This window comes from Equus przewalskii, chromosome X, assembly GCF_037783145.1.
Source record: "Equus przewalskii isolate Varuska chromosome X, EquPr2, whole genome shotgun sequence".
Taxonomy (NCBI): Eukaryota; Metazoa; Chordata; class Mammalia; order Perissodactyla; family Equidae; genus Equus; species Equus przewalskii.
The window spans coordinates 31,167,105-31,188,970 of NC_091863.1; the positions used below are offsets into that span (position 1 = coordinate 31,167,105).

The 21,866-nt window shown below is 36.8% G+C and overlaps 1 protein-coding gene across 11 annotated transcripts in view; it reads left to right on the plus strand.

The window, feature by feature from the left end:
• SYTL5 (synaptotagmin like 5) overlaps nucleotides 1–21,866 on the plus strand; it is a 277,939-nt gene that overhangs the window by 181,988 nt on the left and 74,085 nt on the right. For 6 of the 11 annotated variants that reach the window (XM_070604701.1, XM_070604703.1, XM_008540290.2 and 3 more), the window contains exons 8-14: nucleotides 266–395; nucleotides 2,071–2,177; nucleotides 13,808–13,900; nucleotides 14,509–14,574; nucleotides 17,194–17,372; nucleotides 19,215–19,314; nucleotides 20,912–21,073. In XM_070604701.1, the coding sequence (XP_070460802.1) occupies nucleotides 266–395; nucleotides 2,071–2,177; nucleotides 13,808–13,900; nucleotides 14,509–14,574; nucleotides 17,194–17,372; nucleotides 19,215–19,314; nucleotides 20,912–21,073 (837 nt within the window). The remainder of the gene's footprint in view (nucleotides 1–265; nucleotides 396–2,070; nucleotides 2,178–13,807; nucleotides 13,901–14,508; nucleotides 14,575–17,193; nucleotides 17,373–19,214; nucleotides 19,315–20,911; nucleotides 21,074–21,866) is intronic. The other 5 variants (XM_070604705.1, XM_070604708.1, XM_070604706.1 and 2 more) reach the window with 1 other exon arrangement.

Here is a 21,866-nt window from a genome sequence, read left to right on the forward strand (position 1 = left end):
ACCTGTATCATCTTTCTTGCTAACCATATATAAACACCTTTTGTGCTAATAAACAAACCTCTTGGTATAGAATTTAGAAAGTAATTATTGATAGTAAGTTTTAGAGTTATATGGACTCTTGAAGAGGGTCTTCCAAATGTCAACTAGCTCCTCCTAAAGAGCCATACATATAAATGTAGTTACACTGAAGTATATTTATATGGAAGGGTTTTAAGGTAAGCTACAGTGAGTATAATGGTTTTTCTCATTTTTGCTTTGTGAGAAGGAACGTGGTTTTGAAAATTCCATGGATTTGGCTGCCACTGAAAGCACCTCTGAGGATGTCACAAAGAGTCATCACAGAAACACTTCTGGCACACCTTCCATAGCAGTGTCCGGGGCCTCCCTCTCATCAGGTGGGTATTTACAGCATGACTGCTCTGTTGTAAAAAATGACCGGATCAGATAGTTGACTGCCCGGTGTGACATTAAATGGGTGTTTCATGCCTTAGAAAAATAATCGTCCATTCTTTGACCCCTGGTGGGAGGCCCATTCCAGGAGAACTACTTGAAGATGGACTCAGGTGATGCCTTGAGCCTCTTGTATTCATGAAAAATTCATTTATGCAGTGTATCCTCTTGCCAGTCATCATTGCCAAGTTTCAGAGCTATATCAAATGTCAATGTCAATATAGGAGTGTAGGAAATATAATTGGCTCATTTGGTATGAAATATATTTCCTTGATTCCAAGAGTTTAAGGAAATGGTAGTTCAGTGGATATAGTGGTCAGAAATTCCCTATATCTAGACATATTAACCATTCCATGGTTTAAATAAGGAGTTGTTTGCAAGCAGCATTAAGGGATTAATAATAACCCCTTTCATTTGAACGGTACATTCAAATATATCATTATACTTCATCGTCACAACAACCCTGTGAAGCAGGCATTATTCATGTTGCAATTTTATTACCTATGAATAAGGAGACTCTTTAGAGAAATCTGTCATAATTATGAAGTTTATGTCCCATGTGTAGAATTAAAGTCATGACAAAATCCTCAACATGAAAAGTTACCTGTTACCTAATGATGATATTTGTGTAAAGCCTAAGGCTGGATTCTGTGTGCTGAGTTGGAGAGCCTCTCCTAGCCAGGCAGCTCCCAAAGGGTTTTCTAAATGTGTGTGGTTATTGTTGCATTTTGTTCAAGACTAGGAAATTTGTTCACCTGTTAAATAAAAAGTTTGAAACTAGCCTAGAAGCTATAGAGTGTGCTTCTCCTACTTCTGTTCAACAGCTCCTGTTTATTGAGTATGTACTCTGTGTCAGGCACTATGCTAAGCACTTCTGCATTATTCCATTTATCATGTCAAACTTAATCACTTAATTGCTCTCTGCAATCTTTCTCATTTATAAGCAACTATATCTATCTCAACAGGGCCTTGACATAGAACTAACTGTCCTGTGGAAATAAACTGTCCGTGTCTTGGCGAGCTGTCCACAGCATCACTGAGTCATGCACTGTCCTTTAATTTATATTTTCAAAAGCAAGATATTTTTCTCATGAAAGAATGTTCTGGGGCCTAAAGAAATAGAACTTCCTCTCAATTTACCTGTAGCCACTCTCTTTTTGTGTGAAAGGAACTTGCTATTTCATTTAATTGCATTTTATGCCAAATATGAAAATACAATGAATTCTCAAAATATTGAAATTAAGAATGATTCACGTTGTATGTTTTTCTAAGCTTAAGGGCCCATTCTGTGAGAATTTTTCAAAGTCTATGAGCAAAGCAGAAGCCTTAAACAGCTTCAAAATTAGTATTTTATGGTAGAGCATTTAACCTCCTTTGATCAAAGGAGAAATGAACACATCCGTGTTGATAATTCAGTCCAAGGAAATTTCAAAATACTATTAAAAAAATTGAAGTATGTTAGTATAAACAGCACGAAGTTACTAATTACTAACTCTATTGCCTTCATGACACTATCTATGCCATATGCCTAGAAGGAATTGGAATGAAGATGAAATATTTGCACTGAAAAATAACAAAATAAGCTGATTCACATCTTCCCTTTTCTCTTGCTTCCTCCAGACCGAAGTCGATCTGAATTAGATTTGAGTGGGTCATTTCCAGAAGACTTAGAGGATACTGTAAGCATAAGAAGCAAGTCTGTCCCTGGGGCTCTAGACAAAGACTTGGTAAGTTGGATGTGGAAGAGAGTCTAATGATCATGAAGAAAGAGCGTGATCTTGTTCTAAACCTGTCCACTTTTAGGGGCAGATGAGTTGAGAGTAAAGTGAGAATATACAGTAATCTCTTCTTATTAGTCTTCACAACTAAAATATAAAAAGAAATAAAGAATGATTAGAAAAAGTAACAGATAATCAGGTTAATGAGTAAAGATTATCTCTAAGGAAACACCTGTTGGGGGTATCAATACCTGGCTAAAAGCACATCACTCAATCTAAACCTGGAAGATGAGGGATCTCCAAATTTCCTAAACCAAATATTTCTAGACTTATCTGAATTAGATTATTGTTAAGGTTCCTTCCAGTTCTAATGTTCTGATATTCTGATTTCTTTTTTTTTTAAATTTTAAAAAATTTTTCCTTTTTCTCCCAAAGCCCCCTGGTACATAGTTGTGTATTTTTAGTTGTGGGTCCTTCTAGTTGTGGCATGTGGGATGCTGCCTCAGCATGGCTTGATGAGCGGCGCCATGTCCACACCCAGGATTTGAGCTGGCGAAACCCTGGGCCACCGAAGCAGAGTGTGCGAACTTAACCACTCGGCCACGGGGCTGGCCCCTGATATTCTGATTTCTATAATTCCTATTGTGGGGGAGAAAGAAATCTTTTTCTATGCTTCTATGTTCTTCTGGCCATTCCAAGAATTAAATTGACCTAAGACAGAATAACAGGAGAAAATCAAATAAAGTTTAATAACATGTATACATGGGGGAAACCCAGGAAAACTGAATAACTCACCAAGATGGCGAAAAGCTACCACCTTAAATACCATCATCAGCTAAAGACAAAGGAGGATGTTGGGGGTAGTGGTTTGGGACTTCAAAGGGAGGAAAGCAATGCACATGGAGGTGGAAAAGCAAATGTTTGGTAAACAAATGTTCGCCATGCCTTGCAAAGACAATGGGACATGGAGAGGACTTTGATCAAATGGGCCTTGCTAGGTTCCTCCCTGTCTACCCCACCTAGTCCATATTATACTATAGTTATCTGTGGTGATATCTCCTTCTTGGAACAGACTTTCTATCTTAAATTATTTTAGGCAGTTAGGGAGATGGTCAAAGTTTCTTCCTGAGTCTTTTGTTCTTAAAAATAATCAAGCCAGGGGCTGACCCCATGGCTGAGTGGTTAAGTTCATGTGCTCTGCTGTGGCGGCTCAGGATTTCTCCAGTTTGGATCCTGGGCATGGACATGGCACCACTCATCAAGCCATGCTGAGGCGGCTTCCCACATGCCACACTGGAAGGACCCACAACTAAGAGTATACAACTATGTACCAGGGGGCTTTGGGGAGAAAAAGGAAAAAGTAAAATCTTTAAAAAAATAATAATAATCAAACCAAAGAGACACATTTTGGGGTGGCAAATTCTGATCCCCCACACTATAATGCAGTTTGAACTCCTTGGAAAAAAGATATAACACAAATGTTAAATGACATTAATACAGTTTTTCCAAAGAAAGCCAGGAAACTTGAAGTTTTAAAACTCAATGGTATTTACTGTAGTATAGAAAAAACTGGGAAAGTATTTTAAAATCCACCACAAAAAAGGTGGGAGCAATGAGCTCAAATGGTTTCAAAGCTTACTTGTGTTCAACCTTTAAAGAAGAGGTAATTCCAATGTTGTTAAACTATTCCTGGTCTTAGAAAACTCTGAAAATCTTCACATTTATGGTAGAAAGTTATCACACCCTTAATACTCAAATTTGATTTTAAAAATAGTTTAGAAAAGGAAACTAAAGTTAAACCAACTGATGAAGATATATGCAAAACTTGAAATATAATATTAAGTGAAACCTAGCAGTGAATCAAAAAATATTGCAATGAGGATAAGAAAGTTTTATTCTAGGTATGAATGGAAGAATATAAGAATATGTATTATACAATTGCTATTTCAATATATTCAAGGAAAAAATATAAAACTATGTTAATAGAAAACTATTGGCAAGATTTGGCAGTCATATCTAATAAAAATACAAATTTAAAACTAACAGAAACCATTAAAATATGGTTTTAAAATGGTAACTATCAGAAAATCCATACTATGTGGTCATTTTAAACGTTGAAATGATAAAGCCATTTCCATTAAAATTAAGAACAAAACAGAGATTCCCACTATTACTATTATTAATCAGCATTGTTTTGAAGATTCTGGCAAGTATAACAAGGAAATAAAATGATCTTTAAAAGTATTAAATATGATATGAAATTATATATTTTTTCTTATAATATGCTTCAATACCAAAAAAATGCTAAGTGATTTAGAAGGAAAAGCTACTAGAATTTGTAAGGGATTTGGGAAGACCAGCAGCTCAGCTAATCTGAATTTGTGGCTCTTGTTGGGGCAAACAGTAGGACCATGAACAAGCTAGAAATTTAACAGGATATCTGATCAATGAGACAGCTATACAGGACCTTGACAAGCTCTCCAAACATTTTTGTGGGAGGGTAAAAACTAGAGTGAGCCCAAGCTGTCAAATCATGCCTGACTGACTGTGAACCTGAGCACATGCACAAATGAGACACGAGAAGGTGCAGTGGGAAATAAGAGCTGGAGGAGACTTGAAAACTGCCTGATTTTGAATGCACTCTAAAAAGAACTCACAGATCTGTTGACAGAGAGTTGATGGCTCACTGGCTAGAGGCGTTTGAGCATAACCTCTAAACAATTATTAACTGACCACTAAACTCAGCAGATACAAGGGTGATCCATAGGAGATTGGGCTTAAAAATTAAAACAAGAATTAAAAAAAAACTGAGCAGACACATCACTGGCCACACACAGGGCAGGAAACAGGTTCCATAGATTGGTCCAGCCAAGTTACTAAATAAGGAAACAAAACAAAAAACAAGGGATAACAGCAACCCTCAGTGTAGAAATAATCAGAATCCAGAGCTGCTACAATATATGAAGGCAAATGTTGATTCTTTGGGAAGATCAACATAATTGACAAACCATTAGTTAGCCAGGATTTCTTAATCTCAGCATTATTGACATTTTGGCCTAGATAATTCTTTGTTGTTGGAGACTGCCCTGTGCACTGTAGGATGTTTGGAAACATCTCCAACTTTTACCTGCTAGATGCCAGGAGCACTCCCCCATTTGGGACAACCAAAAATGTCTCCAGATATTACCAAATGTCCCCTGGGGGACAAAATCACCTCCAAATGAAAACCACTGAGCTAGACTCGCCAAGAAAAAGAGAGGACAAAAATTACCAGAATCAGGAATGAAAGAGGAGACATCTCTACCAACATAACAGAAATTTAAATGATTATAAGTTAATACTACAAACAACTACATGTCAACAGAATTGGCAACTTAGATAAAATGGATAATTTCCCAGGAAGCCACAAATTACTAGAATTGATTCAAAAAATAGAAATTCTGGGTGGATCTAGAATAAGTAAAGGTATTGAATTAGTAATTAAAAACCTTCCCCCAAAGAAAAGCCCAGGCATAGAAGGCTTCACTGATAAAGTCTATCAAATGTTTGAAAAAGAAATAATATCAATCATTCACAAACGTGTTCAGAAAATTGAGGAAGAGGAAGTACTTCCCAACTTATTTTATGAGGTCAGTATTACACTGATACCAAAGCTAGACAAAGACATTGCAAGAAAAGAAAACTGCAGACTAATACCCATTATGGATATAGATGGAAAAATCCTTAATAAAATTTTAGAAAACCTAGTCCAGTAACAAAAAGAATTGCACACCATAACTAACTTTGATTTATCCTATGGATGCAAGGTTAATTTAGCATTCAAAAATAAATTAATGTAATATAGCATATCAGTAGAATAAAAGACAATAACCACATCGTCTTGGTAGATGCAAAAAAAGCATTTGACAAAATCCAACATCCATTCATTAAAAAAAAAAAAACTGTCAACAAACTAAGAATAGAGGGAACTTCCTCAGCCTAATAAAGGGCATCTACAAAATTCTTAGAGCTAACAGCATATTCAATGGCAACAAGAACCAAATGCTTTCCCTCTAAATGCAGGAACAAGGCAAGAATTTTCACTTTCACTCACTTCTGTTCAACATTATACAGGAGATTCTATCCAATGCAGTAAGAAAGGGAGAAAGAAAAGAAAGGAAAGAAAAAAAGGGAAAGGAAAAAGGAAGATGGAGGAAAAAGGAAAGGAAGGCATCTTATTGGAAAGAAAGTAATCTTTATTTGCAGATGGCATTATTCTGTATGTGGAAAATACTAAAGAATCTACAAAAACATTATTAGAACTAATAAGTTCAGAAAGGTTACAGGATATAAGATTAAGATACAAAAATCAATTCTATTTCTATATACTAGCAGTAAACAATCTGAAAATGAAATGAAGAATATAATTCCATTAACAATAGCATGAAAGAGAATAAAACACTTGGGAATAAAATTATCAAAAAAGTGTAAGACAATCGTGTGTACTGAAATTTAGAAAAATATTGCTGAGCTAAATTAAAGAAGATCTAAATAAATGGAGAGACATTCTATGTTCATGGATTAGAAGATTCAATATTTTCTCCGAATGAGTCCATAAACTGAGCACAACCCTATTAAAATCCACCCACGCTATTTTGTGGAAATGGGCATGCTGATTCTAAAATTTATACAAAAATGCAAGAGATCCAGAATAACAAAATCAATTTTGAAGAGCGAGTTTGGAAGACTTTTTCTGCTAGATTTTGACACTTACTATACAGCTACAGTAACCAGCACGCTGCAGTATTGGTGTAAACATAGACAATCAAAGTAATATAATTGACAGTCCAAAAATAAACCTTTATATTTACGGTCAGTTGAATTTTGGCAATTCAATGGGGAAAGGATATCTTTTCAACAAATCATGCTGGGACAATTGGATACCTGTATGCCAAAAAAAACAAAAACAAAAAAACTTAGACTCTTACTACACAGCACGCACAAAAGCTAACTCAGAATGGATTATATACCTCAATGCAAGAACTAAAACTATAAAATTTCTAAAAGAAAACCTAGGAGAAAATCTTAGTGACTTTAAGCTAGGCAAAGAGTTCTTAGATATGACTCCAAATGTGTGATGCATGAGGCTTTCAAGAAAAACTGATAAAGTGAATTCCATCAAAGTTAAAATTTTGTACCTCAAAAGACATCATTACAAAAATGAAAAGGCAAGCCACAGACTGGAATAAAATATTAGCAAATCATATATTTGATAAAGGACTTTTGTTTAGAATATATAAAGAAACTTTGCATTCAATATTAAAAAGACAAATAATCCTATTAGAAAATGGGTAAAAAGATTTGAATAGACATTTCACCAAAGAAGATTTATAAATGTTCAATAAGCACCTGAAAAGATGCACCATTAATCATTAGAGAAATGAAAAATTTAAACCACAATGAGATACCACTTCACGCTCACTAGAATGGTTATAAGAAAAAAGAAGTGTTGGCAAAGATATGGAGAAATTGAAGTGCTCATACATTTCTGGTAGGAAGGTAAAATGGTACAAGCACTCTGGAAGAAAGTTTGTCAATTTCTTTAAAAGTTAAACATAAACTTACCATACAATCCAGCAATTACACTCCTAGGGAGCTCCGCAAGAGAAATGAAAGCATATGTCCACACAAAGACTTGCTCACAAATGTTCATAGACGCATTAGTCATAATAGCCAAAAAGAGGAGATGATGCAGACATCCATCAACTGGTGAATAGATAAATTATACATTGCATTCCATACAATGGAATAATATTCAGTAAAAAAAGGGAATGAAGTACTGATACACACAATATGGATGAACCTTAAAAACATGCTTAGTGAAAAAAGCTAGACACAAAAGGCTATATATTGTATATTTTCATTTATATCAAATGTCCAGAAAAGGCACATCTACAGAGAAATTCATGCAGATTAATGGTTTCCAGGGAAGTGGGGATTGACTGCAAACAGGCATGAGGGAATTTATTGGTCGATGGAAATGTTCTAGAACTGGATTATGTTGATGTTTGCGCAACTGTAAATTTGCTAAAAGTCACTGAGGTGTACACTTACAATGGGTAAATTTTATGGTTTATAAATTATACCTCAATAAAGCTGTGGGAAAAAAGTAAAAAGCAAGGAAAATAGCCGAAAAAAGGTTGGTAATATATTAATAATTGTTAAAGTTGGAGGATCAGTTATAAGGATTCATTATACTATTCTATTTTTGTGGATGTTTAAAAGTTTTCATAGTATTTTTTTAAAAAAGTGATTTGAAGACTAGTAGTTTAAGTGCTATCAGCTGGGCAATAGCATACCTAGAAAGAGCAAAACATAAAAATATAGAAAAGGGACTATTTGAAAAAGTAATAGGGCTATATTTCTCAGAACTAAAGAAAGATATGTCTCAGTTTGAAAGTACTAAAGATGAGAAATAAATAACAACTTACACCTAGACACATTATAGTGAAATCTATGAATATCAAATACAAAATTCTAAAAACTTTTGGAGACAAATCCCATTATATACACAAGGATCAAATTAATATCAGAGTTTTCAATCGCAACAGTGGATATGAGATAAAAAGACCCACATTGAAAATACTTTTGAATGAAATACTTAAAAAGAGAAAGAAATCCAGGAACTATTGCAAGGCATATAAAAAGTGAAGGTGGGGCCAACCCGCTGGTGCTGTGGTTAAGTTCACCCATTCTGCTTCGGTGGTCCGGGGTTTGCCAGTTCTGATTCCGGGTGCGAACCTACACACTGCTTAGCAAGCCATGCTGTGGCAGGCATCCCACATATAAAATAGAGGAAGGTGGGCACGGATGTTAGCTCAGGGCCAGTCTTCCTCAGCAAAAAGAGGAGGATTGGCAGCAGATGTTAGCTCAGGGCTAATCTTCCTCAAAAAAAAGAAAAAAGAATAAATGCTGGGGCTGGCCCTGTGGCCATGTGGTTAAGTTCACGTGCTCCACTTTGAGTCCCAGGGTTTCACCAGCTTGGATCCTGGGCCGTGGATATGGCACTGTTCATCAAACCATGCTGAAGTGGCATCCCACATGCCACAATTAGAAGACTCTACAACTAAAAATATACAACTATGTGCAGGGGGCGCTTTGGGGAGAAAAAGGAAAAATAAAAATCTTTTTAAAAAAAGTGAAGGTGATTATAAAAGAAGTTGGTAAAATTGTTTTAATAAATAAAAGGTTGGGGCTGGCCCCATCGCCAGGTGGTTAAGTTTGTGTGCTCCACTTCAGTGGCCCGGGGTTCCCCGGTTCGGATCCTGGGAGCAGACCTACTCACTGCTCATCAAGCCATGCTGTGGTGGTGTCCAACATAGAAGAACTAGAATGACCTACAACTAGGATATACAACTATGTACTGGGGCTTTAGGGAGGAAAAGAAAAAGTGGAAGATTGGCAACAGAAGTTAGTTCGGGGCCAATCTTAAGGAAAAAAAAAAAAGGAAGAAAAAAATAAATAAAAGGCTAAGACCAAAGAAATGAAGAAAACAAAAGAATGTATACATCGTATCCCAGAATTTAAATTCTGTTAAAAATCATACTTATCATGTTGTCTGGCCTCAACACAATAATGTTATATATCAATAACAAAAACATAAGTTAAAAATCCCACAAATTTGCAAAGTAAAAACATACCACTAAATGGTATTGGGTTACAGAAGAAATCTTAATGAGCATATAAAGATAACCAAAACTACATGAAAATATGAATACTACCGAAGAAAAAAAGTAAGGATGCAGCAAGAGTCTTACTTGGAAAATTTTATACCCTTAAATATTTACAGAAGAGAGGAAGAAGGGTTGAAAATTATTCAGTCTGAATTTAACTTTTTAGTTAGGAGAAGAATGACACACTAAACTCAAGGTAAGTAAAAATAAAGATATAATTAAGAACAGAAGTCAATTTACTGCAAACAAAGATAAAATAGAGAACAAAACAAAAACTGATTCTTTGAAAAAAAAACTAACAAGGTAGATAATCTCTCAAAAGATTGTCAAGGGAAAAAAGAAGGCAAAAGCAAATAATAATATGAATGAAAAGGGGAACATGACTGCAGATAAAACAGATTTAAAGACAATATCAACAATTATATGCCAAGAATTTTAAAAACATAGATGAAATGAATACATTTCTGTAAAAATATATTAAAACTGACTCAAGAAATTTTTAAATACCTGAAATTTCTGGACCTGATTAATAAAACTCAAACAGTAGTTTATAGCCTTCTCATAAGGAGAAAATCAGACCCACATCACTACTAGCAAGCTCTATGAAACTTTCAAGGAAATTATCCTAAATATTATACAAACATTTATTGTGGTACAAATATTCATAACATAAAATTTACCATTTTACCTATTTTTAAGAGTACAGTTCTGTAGCGTAACGTACGTTCATATTATTGTACAGCCGTCGCCACCATCAATCTCCGGAAAGTTTTCATCCTCCCCAACTGAAATTCTGTGCCCGTTAAATACTAACTCCTCAGTGCCCCCTTCCACCAGCATCTGGCAACCACCGTTCTATTTTCTGTCTCAATGAGTTTGACTCCTCTAGGGATCTCATATAAGAGGAATCATACAATGTTTGTCCTTATGTACAAACTTTTTGAGACATTTGAAAGAGAGGGAATATTTCCAAATCTTTTATTGAGGCCAGTGAAAACCAGACATTAAAAGCAGACAAAGGCATTTGGAAAAAGAAAATGACAAGGCCTTTTTCTTCCTGACTCTAGATGGAAAAGTTCTAAGCAAAATTTTAGCAAATTGAGTTCAGTCATGTATAGGAAGGATAAAGCACAATGACTAAGCTGGATTAATCACGGGTTTACAAGGATTCATGTTAATAAACTTTTTAAAATTTTAGAATAGTTTTAGATTTATAGAAAACTTGTGAAGATAATACAGAGAATTCCCATATACCTCATACCCAGTTTTGCCTATTAATATCTTATGTTAGTATGGCACTTTTGCCACAATTAATGTATCAATATGATATATTAGAATTAACTCAAGTCCATTCTTTATTCAGATTTCCTTAGTTTTACCTCATGTCCTTTTTTTGTTCCAGAATCCCATCCAAGATACTGCATGACATTTTAATTGTTGTGTTTCCTTCGTCTCCTCTTGGCTGTGACTATTTCTCAGACTTTCCTTGCTTTTGATTATCTTAATAGTTTTGAGGAGTACTGGTCAGATATTTTGCAGAATTTTCCCTTATTTTGGATTTGTCTGATGTTTTTCTCATGATCAGAAAGGGATTGGCAAAGTGCCACGCTCACCACATCACATCAAGTGTATATGCTCACTGTTGATGTTGACCTTGAGCACCTGGCTGAGGTCGTGTTTGTCAGGTTTCCCCGCTGTAAAGCGATTCATTTCCTCCTCTTCCATCGCAGTACTCTTTGGAAGAAAGTCACTGTGTGCAGCCCACACTAGAGCAGTTATGTTTCACCTCCTTGAAGATGAAATATCTACATAAATTACTTGGAATTATTTTGTATAGGAAATTGGTCTCTTCTTCCGTATTATTCAGTCATTTATTTAGATCCGTATGTACTCATGGATATTTATTTTATATTTTCAGTTATAATCTGATACTACTTTATTTGTGTGTGCTGAAATTTTTCTACCTTTGGCCATTGGGAGCTCTTTCACTTGCCGCCTGTGTCCCTTTGACATGCTTCTATCATTGTGGGTTGGGTTTTTTGTTGTTGTTAGTTTGTTTTCAGCACTTTCTTACTTTCTAGGACTACAGGGTGCTCGAGCTTATCTTGTGAGCTCATCAGTGAGAAAAAGGCAAATAAAGCAATATAAAAATAAGCAAATCTTGAATAAGTACTTCACAAGACAGGAACTTTAGTTGGCCAATGATCAGTAAAAGCTGCTCAACTTAGTAATAAGGGAAATGAAAATTAAAATCGTGGAGAATTTAAATATCTACTAGATTAGCAAAAATGAAAAATCTGACAATACCAACTGTTGGCAGGCAAGGATGTGGAGCAAAGGGAACTCTCAAACGTTGCTGGCCAGCCTGTAAATTGGTATGACTACTTCTGAATGTTTGACATTATCTTTAAAAAAATATGTAGATAAACAGATGGAGATATGCATGCCCTATGACTCGACAACTTCTCTCACTGTTATGTACCCAAGGGAAACTTGTGTTTCTGTGCACCAAGATAAATATTTAAGAATATTCATAGCAGCTTTGTTCATAATAGATAAAATCTGGAAACAACCCCAATATTCAGCAACAGAAGAATGGATAAAGTGTGGGATATCATATAATTATATACTAAACAGTAGGGAACAAACTGCAGCAAGGTGCAACAATTTGGATGTATCTTAAGACTATAATGTTGAGAAAAGGAGGCAAAACACAAAGGAATATATAACATTTAATTCCATTTATATGAAGTTCAAAAACAGGCAAAACAAAATCAAATTGTTTAGGGATGTATGCTTAGGTAGTAAAACCATAGAGGAAGCCAGGCTGTTATTACCATAAGAGTTAAGGTATTATTTCCAGTGGAGCAGAAGGGGTTTGCGATATGGACAGGATGCAAAGGGGCCTTCTGCTTGATCACTTTCTATTGTTATTATACTGTGCATTTATGTTTTATGTACTTTTCTATGTGTCATATTTTATAGTAAAAGGATTTTTTTAAAGTGAAAGCACAGAATTACATATATGATCTATAATAAAATAATGAATAAAAATAACCTATAAAACTATTGTTAAAATAACTTGTTATGTATGACTACTCAGATTTGTGTGTGCACAATTTTATATGTTTTTTCATATAAACAAGGAGGAAGATATGGAATGTAATTTGTACGACAGAATGCAATATATTGGTTTTACCTGGGGTGAGAGGAGAAGCAAAAAACAAAGCTGTCCATAATAAAAAAAAACAGCATGCATGATATAATCCATTTATGTATGTGTGTGTGTGTGTGTATGTATATACACGTATCCCATACATACCATACATATATATATACCGTAAAAATTATTGAAAATTGATCATTAATATGTTAATGAGAGATATGTTTTTAATTTGTTTATCTATATTGCTTGAAGTTTTCTACTATAAAAATGTATTGCTTAAATAACCATGAAAAGTAGTGGGGGAAGTAGGACAAAAAGGGGGAAGAAAAGTAGAATCTGGGATTTTGGACAAGAATCCAGCGTCTAAAATACTTTATTGGAGAGATTTTCAAGGCATATCTTCCCATCTCGACAGTATACACACACACACCTTCATTTTTTTAATTAAAAAAATAATTTAAACTTATTTCCCAAAGTGAATCACCTTAGAGAGATGGGAGATAGGAATTGAACACCCAAGTCTGTGTGATTCCAAATTTCATGTTCTTTCCATAAAGCAAGCACCATGAAGAAGACCTCACTGCTCTGGTGGTGCAATTCAGGTTGAATGGAGGGCAAAAGAGAAAAACCCAGGAATGGGATGATTTCTAGATATTTGTATCTAATTTTTCAGGTATTTAAAAAAGAAAGTGAATTTTAAAGTGAAAAGACTTTCTAGGAAAGAAAGAAACCAAACCACTGATTTTCCCCTCCTTCTTTAGGACTCTTCGGAAGAGACTGAAGAAGGCATTGATGACTTAGTGTCCTCCGGGTTTTCTGCAAATACCCACAGTCTAGCAAGTGGCCTGTCAACCGTAAGCAGTTCTCTAGCACACACTGGAAGTTTCTTCTTTGTATTGTTGATTTTCTGTACATTTCCAAAAGAGATAGGAATGTTCTAGGGAAAATGTATGATAGTGAATTATAAGTCATTATAGTCTCCTGTGTGCCCTTTGCCCACAGAGTACTTTTTGGTCTAATTTTGTTGTTCTTCCTAAGGCTCCTGATTCCTTCTCCCTCCTTCCATGGTCTTCACCCAGGTTTTAAAATGTCTTCATTCTTTAGTTCAGGCTCTCATCAGCTCAAGCCTATAAATTATCTCAATTCTCTGCTGATACGTTTCCCTGCCACCATTCTCTCAACTCCCCAACTGTCCTCCACACTGCGGCCAATCATTTTCCTGAGACACATACCCAGTCAGCTTTCTCTCCTACTCAGACACCGTCCATAGCTTTCCACTGCCTACAGAGTAAAGTCCCTTCTTACTTTAGTGTTCAAGGCTTTCCTTGAGAGGTAGTCTTTAGGAGCCTCTGTGTCCTTGTACCCGTCTATGTGCCTATAAGTCTTTTTCTTTGCTTCTCTGATTTCTTTCTGTTGCTCTAATACCCTTTTTCCTTTTGACCTCTGGGCAACTTCCTTAAAGAATTCTCAAGCGGGCTCTGACAGGAAGTGGACCTACCTAAATGTGCCTGATGCTGACTCAGACACTGTGAGTTTTCAATCTTTCCTTTTCCTTCTTTCCAACCATACTTCACAAATTTCATGATATGGGAAATCTGATTAGGTGGGCAATTTTTCCAGCATTTCTCTTATTCTGACTTGTGTACAATTAACCAGAGGTTCTCCTTTAAAAGCTAAATACCATTATCAGAATCCAAGTATTCCAAAGAAAGAGTGTTCGTTAAACATTAGAATCTGAGTACCAGTCAAAAGACACTTGGTCCAAAATGATATACCATTAACAAGATAACTTAAAATAAACATCTCTATTTTAAATCACAGCATTGGCTTTGTTAATAGCATAAAATTTGGTTAGCAGTAAAATAGTCTTAACTGCCTTAATTTCTCCCAAGCTTCAGCATCTGTGGGTTCTTAAATTTTCTTCCATCCACGGGGGCCCCTGCTTACAGACAACCTTCTTTGAAGATGTGGCTACAGAGGGATGTGGTGTAGACACAAGTTAGTGACACAAGGAGGTAGTGAGAGATGGTGGGAGGTCCTCAGACTAAAAATCTGGAGATCTTGCTTTATGTCTTGGCGCTGCCAACAATTTCTGTGAGCCAGAGTTTTCTTGTATGTCACATGAAGGGGTTAGAGCTTATTCTTGAAGTCCTTGAAACTCAAATCGTAGTCCATGGACAAGCAATATTGCATCACCTGGGACAGAGACTCAGACTTTGTCAGTTCACAAAGCCCCTAGTGTCTTAATGATTCTTTCATAGCACTCCTAGGCCAAAAGTAACACCTGAGTAGCCCATTTATTAAGTCATTAGGTCAAAGAAACTTAATAAGCACTGGTATCCTAACAACTTAGTAGCCATTTGAAAAAATAATACACATAAACTGAAAAGAAAAATAGTGTTTGTATTCCATTCTTAAATAACCCCTAATACTTACTCTTGGGATGTGTCTGCCTGTTGGGCACTGCACGACTTGTCAAATCTTGGAATCTGATTGGACAGCACCACTTTCATTTCCTGTTCCATGGTGATTTTTGTACAATACTTTCTTTTGTCACAGCAACTGCCAAAAACTCAGCTTCACGCGGATAGAACTTCACTGAAAAGAATAAGGTGTGATTTAACGTTAACGCTGTGAACTACTGTTAGTAGTTTGCATGGTGTCTGACAGATGTCACTGTCTTTCCCTTGACATTTTAAAATATCCTGTGGTGCCCCTGTGAGTTTACTGTGGTGCTCTGGAATGCCTCGATACACAGTTTGGGAACTGTAGATCTAGGCGTTTGTTAGAAAAGCAGATTCTCAGACCCCACCTGAGACTGAATAGATCAGAATTTTCATTTTAATAAGATCCCCAGGTGATTTATATGCAATTAAAGTTTGAAAGGCACTGCTCAAAGTCACCTGCTATCATGAAAATTCTGTTGTTTAGGGAATAGGAAAGACAAATGAGGTCACTCACTGGCTCTCTTTAAGTTATAATTTCCAAATAATTATGGAATCTTTGGTTTGCTGTTGCCCTTGGCTTAAGCTTAGAAGAGATACTACACATCCTGTTCTTTGAGCTGTCTCTACTCTGAGCAATTGGAGGAATGTAATGACTTTTGTTAGGTATATATGAAAAAGTAGAGAGTCTAAGCTCTCTTTGCACTCACCGCAGTCCTTATTTCCCAGTGGTTCACACACAGGGCTTTGGAAACTACTAGATCACTCATGAAAGCCTTCCACCTGGTCTTTTGTGACAGTTGTGTTGCTAAGATACAGAGTTTGTGCTCCTGGCACTGAAAGATAATTTTGTTAAATTTAATTTAAAATATGTGTCTTTATCATTAGTGTCTTGTCATAAACTTCATTTATTCTGGTAGATTTGGTCTACCAGAATTTTTTTATTTAATTTTTTTATTTATAATTTTTTATTATAAATTTTAACTTATTTAATTTTTATTTAATTTATTGGTTGGTGTATTATTTTATTGTTTAATGTTCTATTTTGTTGGTTGCTATTTTACAGAGGTTTACAAAGCCCTGGTCTTACACTACCCATGTGGCCACACAGCTGCTCAGGGGAATCAGGGCAGCTGCGGGTGTAGGATGTTCCCCTGGCATGCCCTTGTTAAGGTGAAGTTACGGCTTCCCAGAGCCTGATGGTATGCTCTCTGTGGGTGTCGGAGAGAGAAGCCTGTGGCTCATGCTGGCCCAGAATATGAGATAAGCTTTTCTTTGTCCTGATCAGTGCATTCTGGACCTTGAAGTAGATTTGACCTTGAGTCTACCAGTGAAAAAGGAAAAAGCTACAGAGATGGGGCTAGGAAATGGGGATGGGGATGGAAATGCCTCAATGACCCTGTATTCATTAGAAGAAATGAATAAACAAGGGGTATTCACTAACCCAAAAAGGCAATGCTTCCCCTCTCAGCAAGTTTCCTGCCTTCCTTACTAATTGTCCTAGATCTTGTCCCTTATCAGGCTTGGATTTCATACAAGAACAGCAAAATGAGCAAAACAAGTGATTTTTGCTTTCTTCCCTCACCCTAGACTTTCCTGCTCATTATAAAGAACAGGAATAGTCTGTGAATGAAGAGGGTAGCTTCTGTGTGAGAGATCATTAGAAAAACACCGGACATCTCTTTTCATCTTGTTTATTCCAGACCAGCCTTAACAGCATGATGAGTGTTTACAGTGAAACAGGAGACTATGGCAACGTGAAGGTCAGTGGTGAAATCCTTCTCCGCATCAGCTACTGCTACAAAACTGGCGGGCTCTACATTTTTGTCAAGAATTGCAGAAATCTGGCCATAGGAGATGAAAGGAAACAGAGGACAGATGCGTAAGCACATAGCATATTCCTCAGACTGTTTCAACTACTGCATCCTTTGTCAGTATGTGTGTTTCTCTTTCAGAAGAGTCTTAGCATTCCTCTTGATTCAGAGCCTTCTCAGATGATTGTCGCTTTCCTCCTATGCCACACTTCTAAATATTCTCTGAAGTGCATGTATGATGGTTATGTCTGTGGTTACCTGACTTGTAAAAAGCTGTTACTCAACATGATTCTGGACTGACATGTTTGCAGTTTATACAGAGGCAGCTCTTTGAGATAGAAGGCTGATGCATTGGCGCACCCCAGGATCTATAAGAGTATCCTGTTCAATTTTTGTGCTGTGAAACCCTCCAGAGAAAATTACCAAGCTGTAAGCCCAATTGAACAACTCCAAAGGGCAATGTGGGGGCTCTCAGGATTCCGGGGGTCAACCTTGGAAGGCAGGTATGGACCATGGCACGTTGGAGGGGAGCTGGATATAAAGATGTGTCAGGGGTTCCCGAGACCACTCCCAGGTTTGATGATTCACTAATAGGACTCACAGGACTCCACATGAAGTCGTAATCAGCAAAGAGAAAAGGCATATGTGGCGAAGTTCTGAAGAATCCAGGCTTAGGCTTCCAAGTGTTCTTTCTCAGTGGAGTCACACAGGATGTGCTTAATTCCTCCAGCAATGAGTTGTGACAACACTTGTGAAATGCTGTCTACCCGGGAAGCTCATTTAGAGACTCAACTGGTCGCAGACCAAAATTCCAGTCTTCCAGAAGGAAAGCAGGTGTTCAGCATAAGCCATATTGTTTTTACAAATAGTTTAGTCACAGTGAAGCACTTATATCTGTTCTGGGAAAGATGAACATACTCCTGAAATCCAAGTTCTCAGATGCCAGCCCAGGGGGCCAACCTTGTAAGCAGGCATTTCTAAGGATAGCAGTCTCAGGCCTGCTCTGTTACCCCTTTTCTACGTAATAAATGATCGAGGTTCAGTAAGCAACTCAGTGAAGCTGTTTTTAGTGTCCTAAGATAGGCAAATGAATGGATTCCAAGTACAGCTTGGTCCACCTACCTCTCAGCTAAATATCAGAGGGCTTCAGAGTCAATATAATCATTTAGACTAGCATGGAAAGGGGTCATGTCATCTAAAGCCTCAGTAGATGTGTTTCAAGACTCTGGTAGTATCTTGTACACCTCAATCTTGTACATTTCTGAGTCTGCCGTGATACCCCTGCTCCAAGAGGCTCCTAAGCTACTCGAGGAAAGGTGTTGGGTAGAATTGCTATTGTGACTTCAGGTTGTTATTTTCTATTTCTTCTTTTTTACCATTTTTCTTCATTCACCCATTACCATTGACTCCACTCATCAGAAGTCCTGACATCTGAATGGGGAGGAGCATAGCCCTATAATATTTTATGAAACCATTAATCATAATAATAGATTACATTTATTGAGTAGTATAATATGTCAGTTCCTTGTATGTATCAACCAATTTAATCCTCCCAATGCCGTAAGTTAGATACTGTTATTGTCCCAGGTTTACAGATGAGGAAACTGAGGCATAGACAGGTTAACTTAAGTTCTTGAGTTCACCGAAACCATTGAGGCCTGGAGTGATTCAAAACCAGTTGGCTTGACTCCAGAGCCCATACTCTTTACCACATGGTTCACTGCTTCTCTCTTATTGAAGGCCCAGGGTTATATTGCAAGGTATCCTTTTATGTAGACTGCATTCTCTTTGGTTCTGTCTCTTATGCTCACTTACCTATTCCCTTTGCCCCTTTTATTCGTGGAGTCCCTGAGCATTTCTTGCAAAGTAGATGTTTTTGAACAATTGCTTTAATCTTTTATCATCTACAGTTACGTCAAGTCATACCTTCTCCCTGACAAGTCCAGAAACAATAAGCGCAAGACCAAAATCAGAACAGGCACCAATCCAGAATTCAATGAAACACTCAAGGTAAATAAATACTCTCTCACAGTAACTCAAGTGATGCTGTCACAACCTCATCAGTTTTGAAGTAACTACAGAGAATTTGCCTGTCAAGGCTTACGTATATTTTAGAAAAGTAGAATTTCAATAAATTAATGTAATACCCCTGGCTTTTCTAACAGTTTTTCAAAAGGAAAAAATGTAAACCACTCTTACTCTATTTCTCTGCCGCTGCTGAAATTGCACCTTAAGTAGCGATGATCTTGCAAAATTACATCTGAGCTGGTACATCTTGTCAAAAAATATGTTTCACCCTTGGGAAAACTCTATTTTTTCTAGTTCCCCTTAAAAGAATTTTGTCATAATTTTGACACTAACTTAGCAGGTCACTTTGTACATGCTCATTGTTCTGCTAACACACCATGAATATGTGCTTTTCCTTGTTAAGGTTTCAGAATTTGGCTAAATTTAGGCATGTGGTTAATGAACAGTGGAGCTGCAGGGCTGGATTTGAGAAATATCAGAGAAAGTGGCCTAGATAAGATATGGATGGCCAGGTCCCAATCGTGGAGAAATTACTTTTTCCCATGGGCTTCCATGTAACAACCCCTTCTTCCATCCTGGACCAATCTAGCCTGGTAAGAAAGATCTGGAGACACTGGAATGTAGAAGTTATTGCTAGTCACAGGGAGATTTATAGACCTGTGCACAGAGTGATGAAGTCAGAGTCCACCATAGCAGGAAGTTGGTGATGGGGACATGTGTTAGTGGGGTTATGTGTGGAAGCAGGAACCAATATCAAGATAAATCAAAATGAGGATGAATAAATACAGACAGAGGGTGAATCCAGTGACCATAACAGGATAGCAAAGATGAGCCCAAGCAGAATAGATAGTGACATGGCAAATTCAGGAAGCAGGGAGCCAAGGTTAGTCAGGCCAGGAAGAGAAAAGGCAGGTATAGATGCAAATCCAAGATCAGCAGTCAGTCAGTCAGTCTGAAGCGAGTCCCAGGCGGTAGTTGCATAGAACAAGTAGGGTTGAGAGTGTGTGGACATGTGGCCCTGGATAACGTTCTGCTGAAAAAGGAAAAGCTACCCCAGCAATATTTTCTTTCTGCTCCATCTATGTATATATCTATTCACCCCTGCACTTAGGTTGGACTTTATGAAGTTTGGTGTTTGTAAGTTTCTCACTATCAATACTCTTCTGGATTTGGGGATTCTCGTTATGAATAAAATAAGACAGAGAAATTAGAGAACTGATGTATTAAATCTTGAACTTACAGAGTAGATGTTGAAATAGTAATTAGGCAAATCAAAAACGGATAAAACTTGAGACAAACTTCATCACCTAACACTTTTTATGTTATATCTGAAGTTGATTGACTCCGCCCGAAATAATTTGTTGATATATATTTCAGTGCTAGGTCTAACATAAAATGAGTTCATGGAATAGGATCTCAGTTGTAGCAGAAAGAAAGAAAAATAAAGTGTTTTTCATGTTTGTTTTGTTCATATTACTGATGCATGTGATCTGGTATATGGTGGAAATAAATTTCAACCCGTCCTAGAATTGAGCAAAGCCCTTCTTGTGGAGTGTGATGTTGTAAATCTCATTTGCAGTACACCATCAGCCATACCCAGCTGGAAACAAGAACTCTGCAGCTCTCAGTCTGGCATTATGATCGATTTGGACGTAACAGCTTTCTTGGGGAGGTGGAGATTCCTTTTGACTCATGGAACTTTGAAAATCCAAGTGATGAGTGGTTTGTGCTTCAGCCCAAGGTAGGAAATGCTTCCACATTAGTCACACAGTTACGCAAGGAGACAAGTTATGAGAAAAATTGATGTCACAGGCCTAAAGAATCTGAAGACTTCCAGTTTTCAAGTGATAATCTGAAAAGATTAGTGCAGCTAATTTTGGAATAATATAAGAATTGTAAATTTATTCTTTTGGATATCCTTCTTCAATACAGACTGTCGGTATAACGCAAGCCACATAAGCAGATATATTATTATTTGACTTACTAAAATTTTATCATTTGAAAGTCTCCATGAGTAAACAAAAGGAATATATTATATGATCCTATTAGAAAGAGAAAGCATTCGTTTTCGCATAGGCAAAAACAAATCCATAGAGCAAGATCAGTCTCAGAGCATTCTCTCTGTTCCTCATTCTCCACGATTCAGACGTGAGCAGGAATGGTCTTGCCTTGGTTCACGTGAGAAAGTGACCAGTAGCTGAAGTATCTGGTTTCCTGCATTCTACTTTTGAGGTTCATAACCAGGATTCATAACACATAAACTACTTTTTAATGCTGTAACAGTGGTTTATAACATTATATAAATTTCAGGTGTCCATCATATTTTGATTTCTGTGTAGATTACGTCATGTTCACCACCCAAAGACTAATTAAAATCCATCACCACACACATGTGCCTAATTACCCCTTTCTCCCTCCTACCCCCACCCTTGCTCTCTGGTAACCACCAATCCAATCTCTGTCTCTATGTGATTGTTTGTTGCTGCTTTTATCTTCTACTTATGAGTGAGATCATATGGTATTTGACTTTCTCC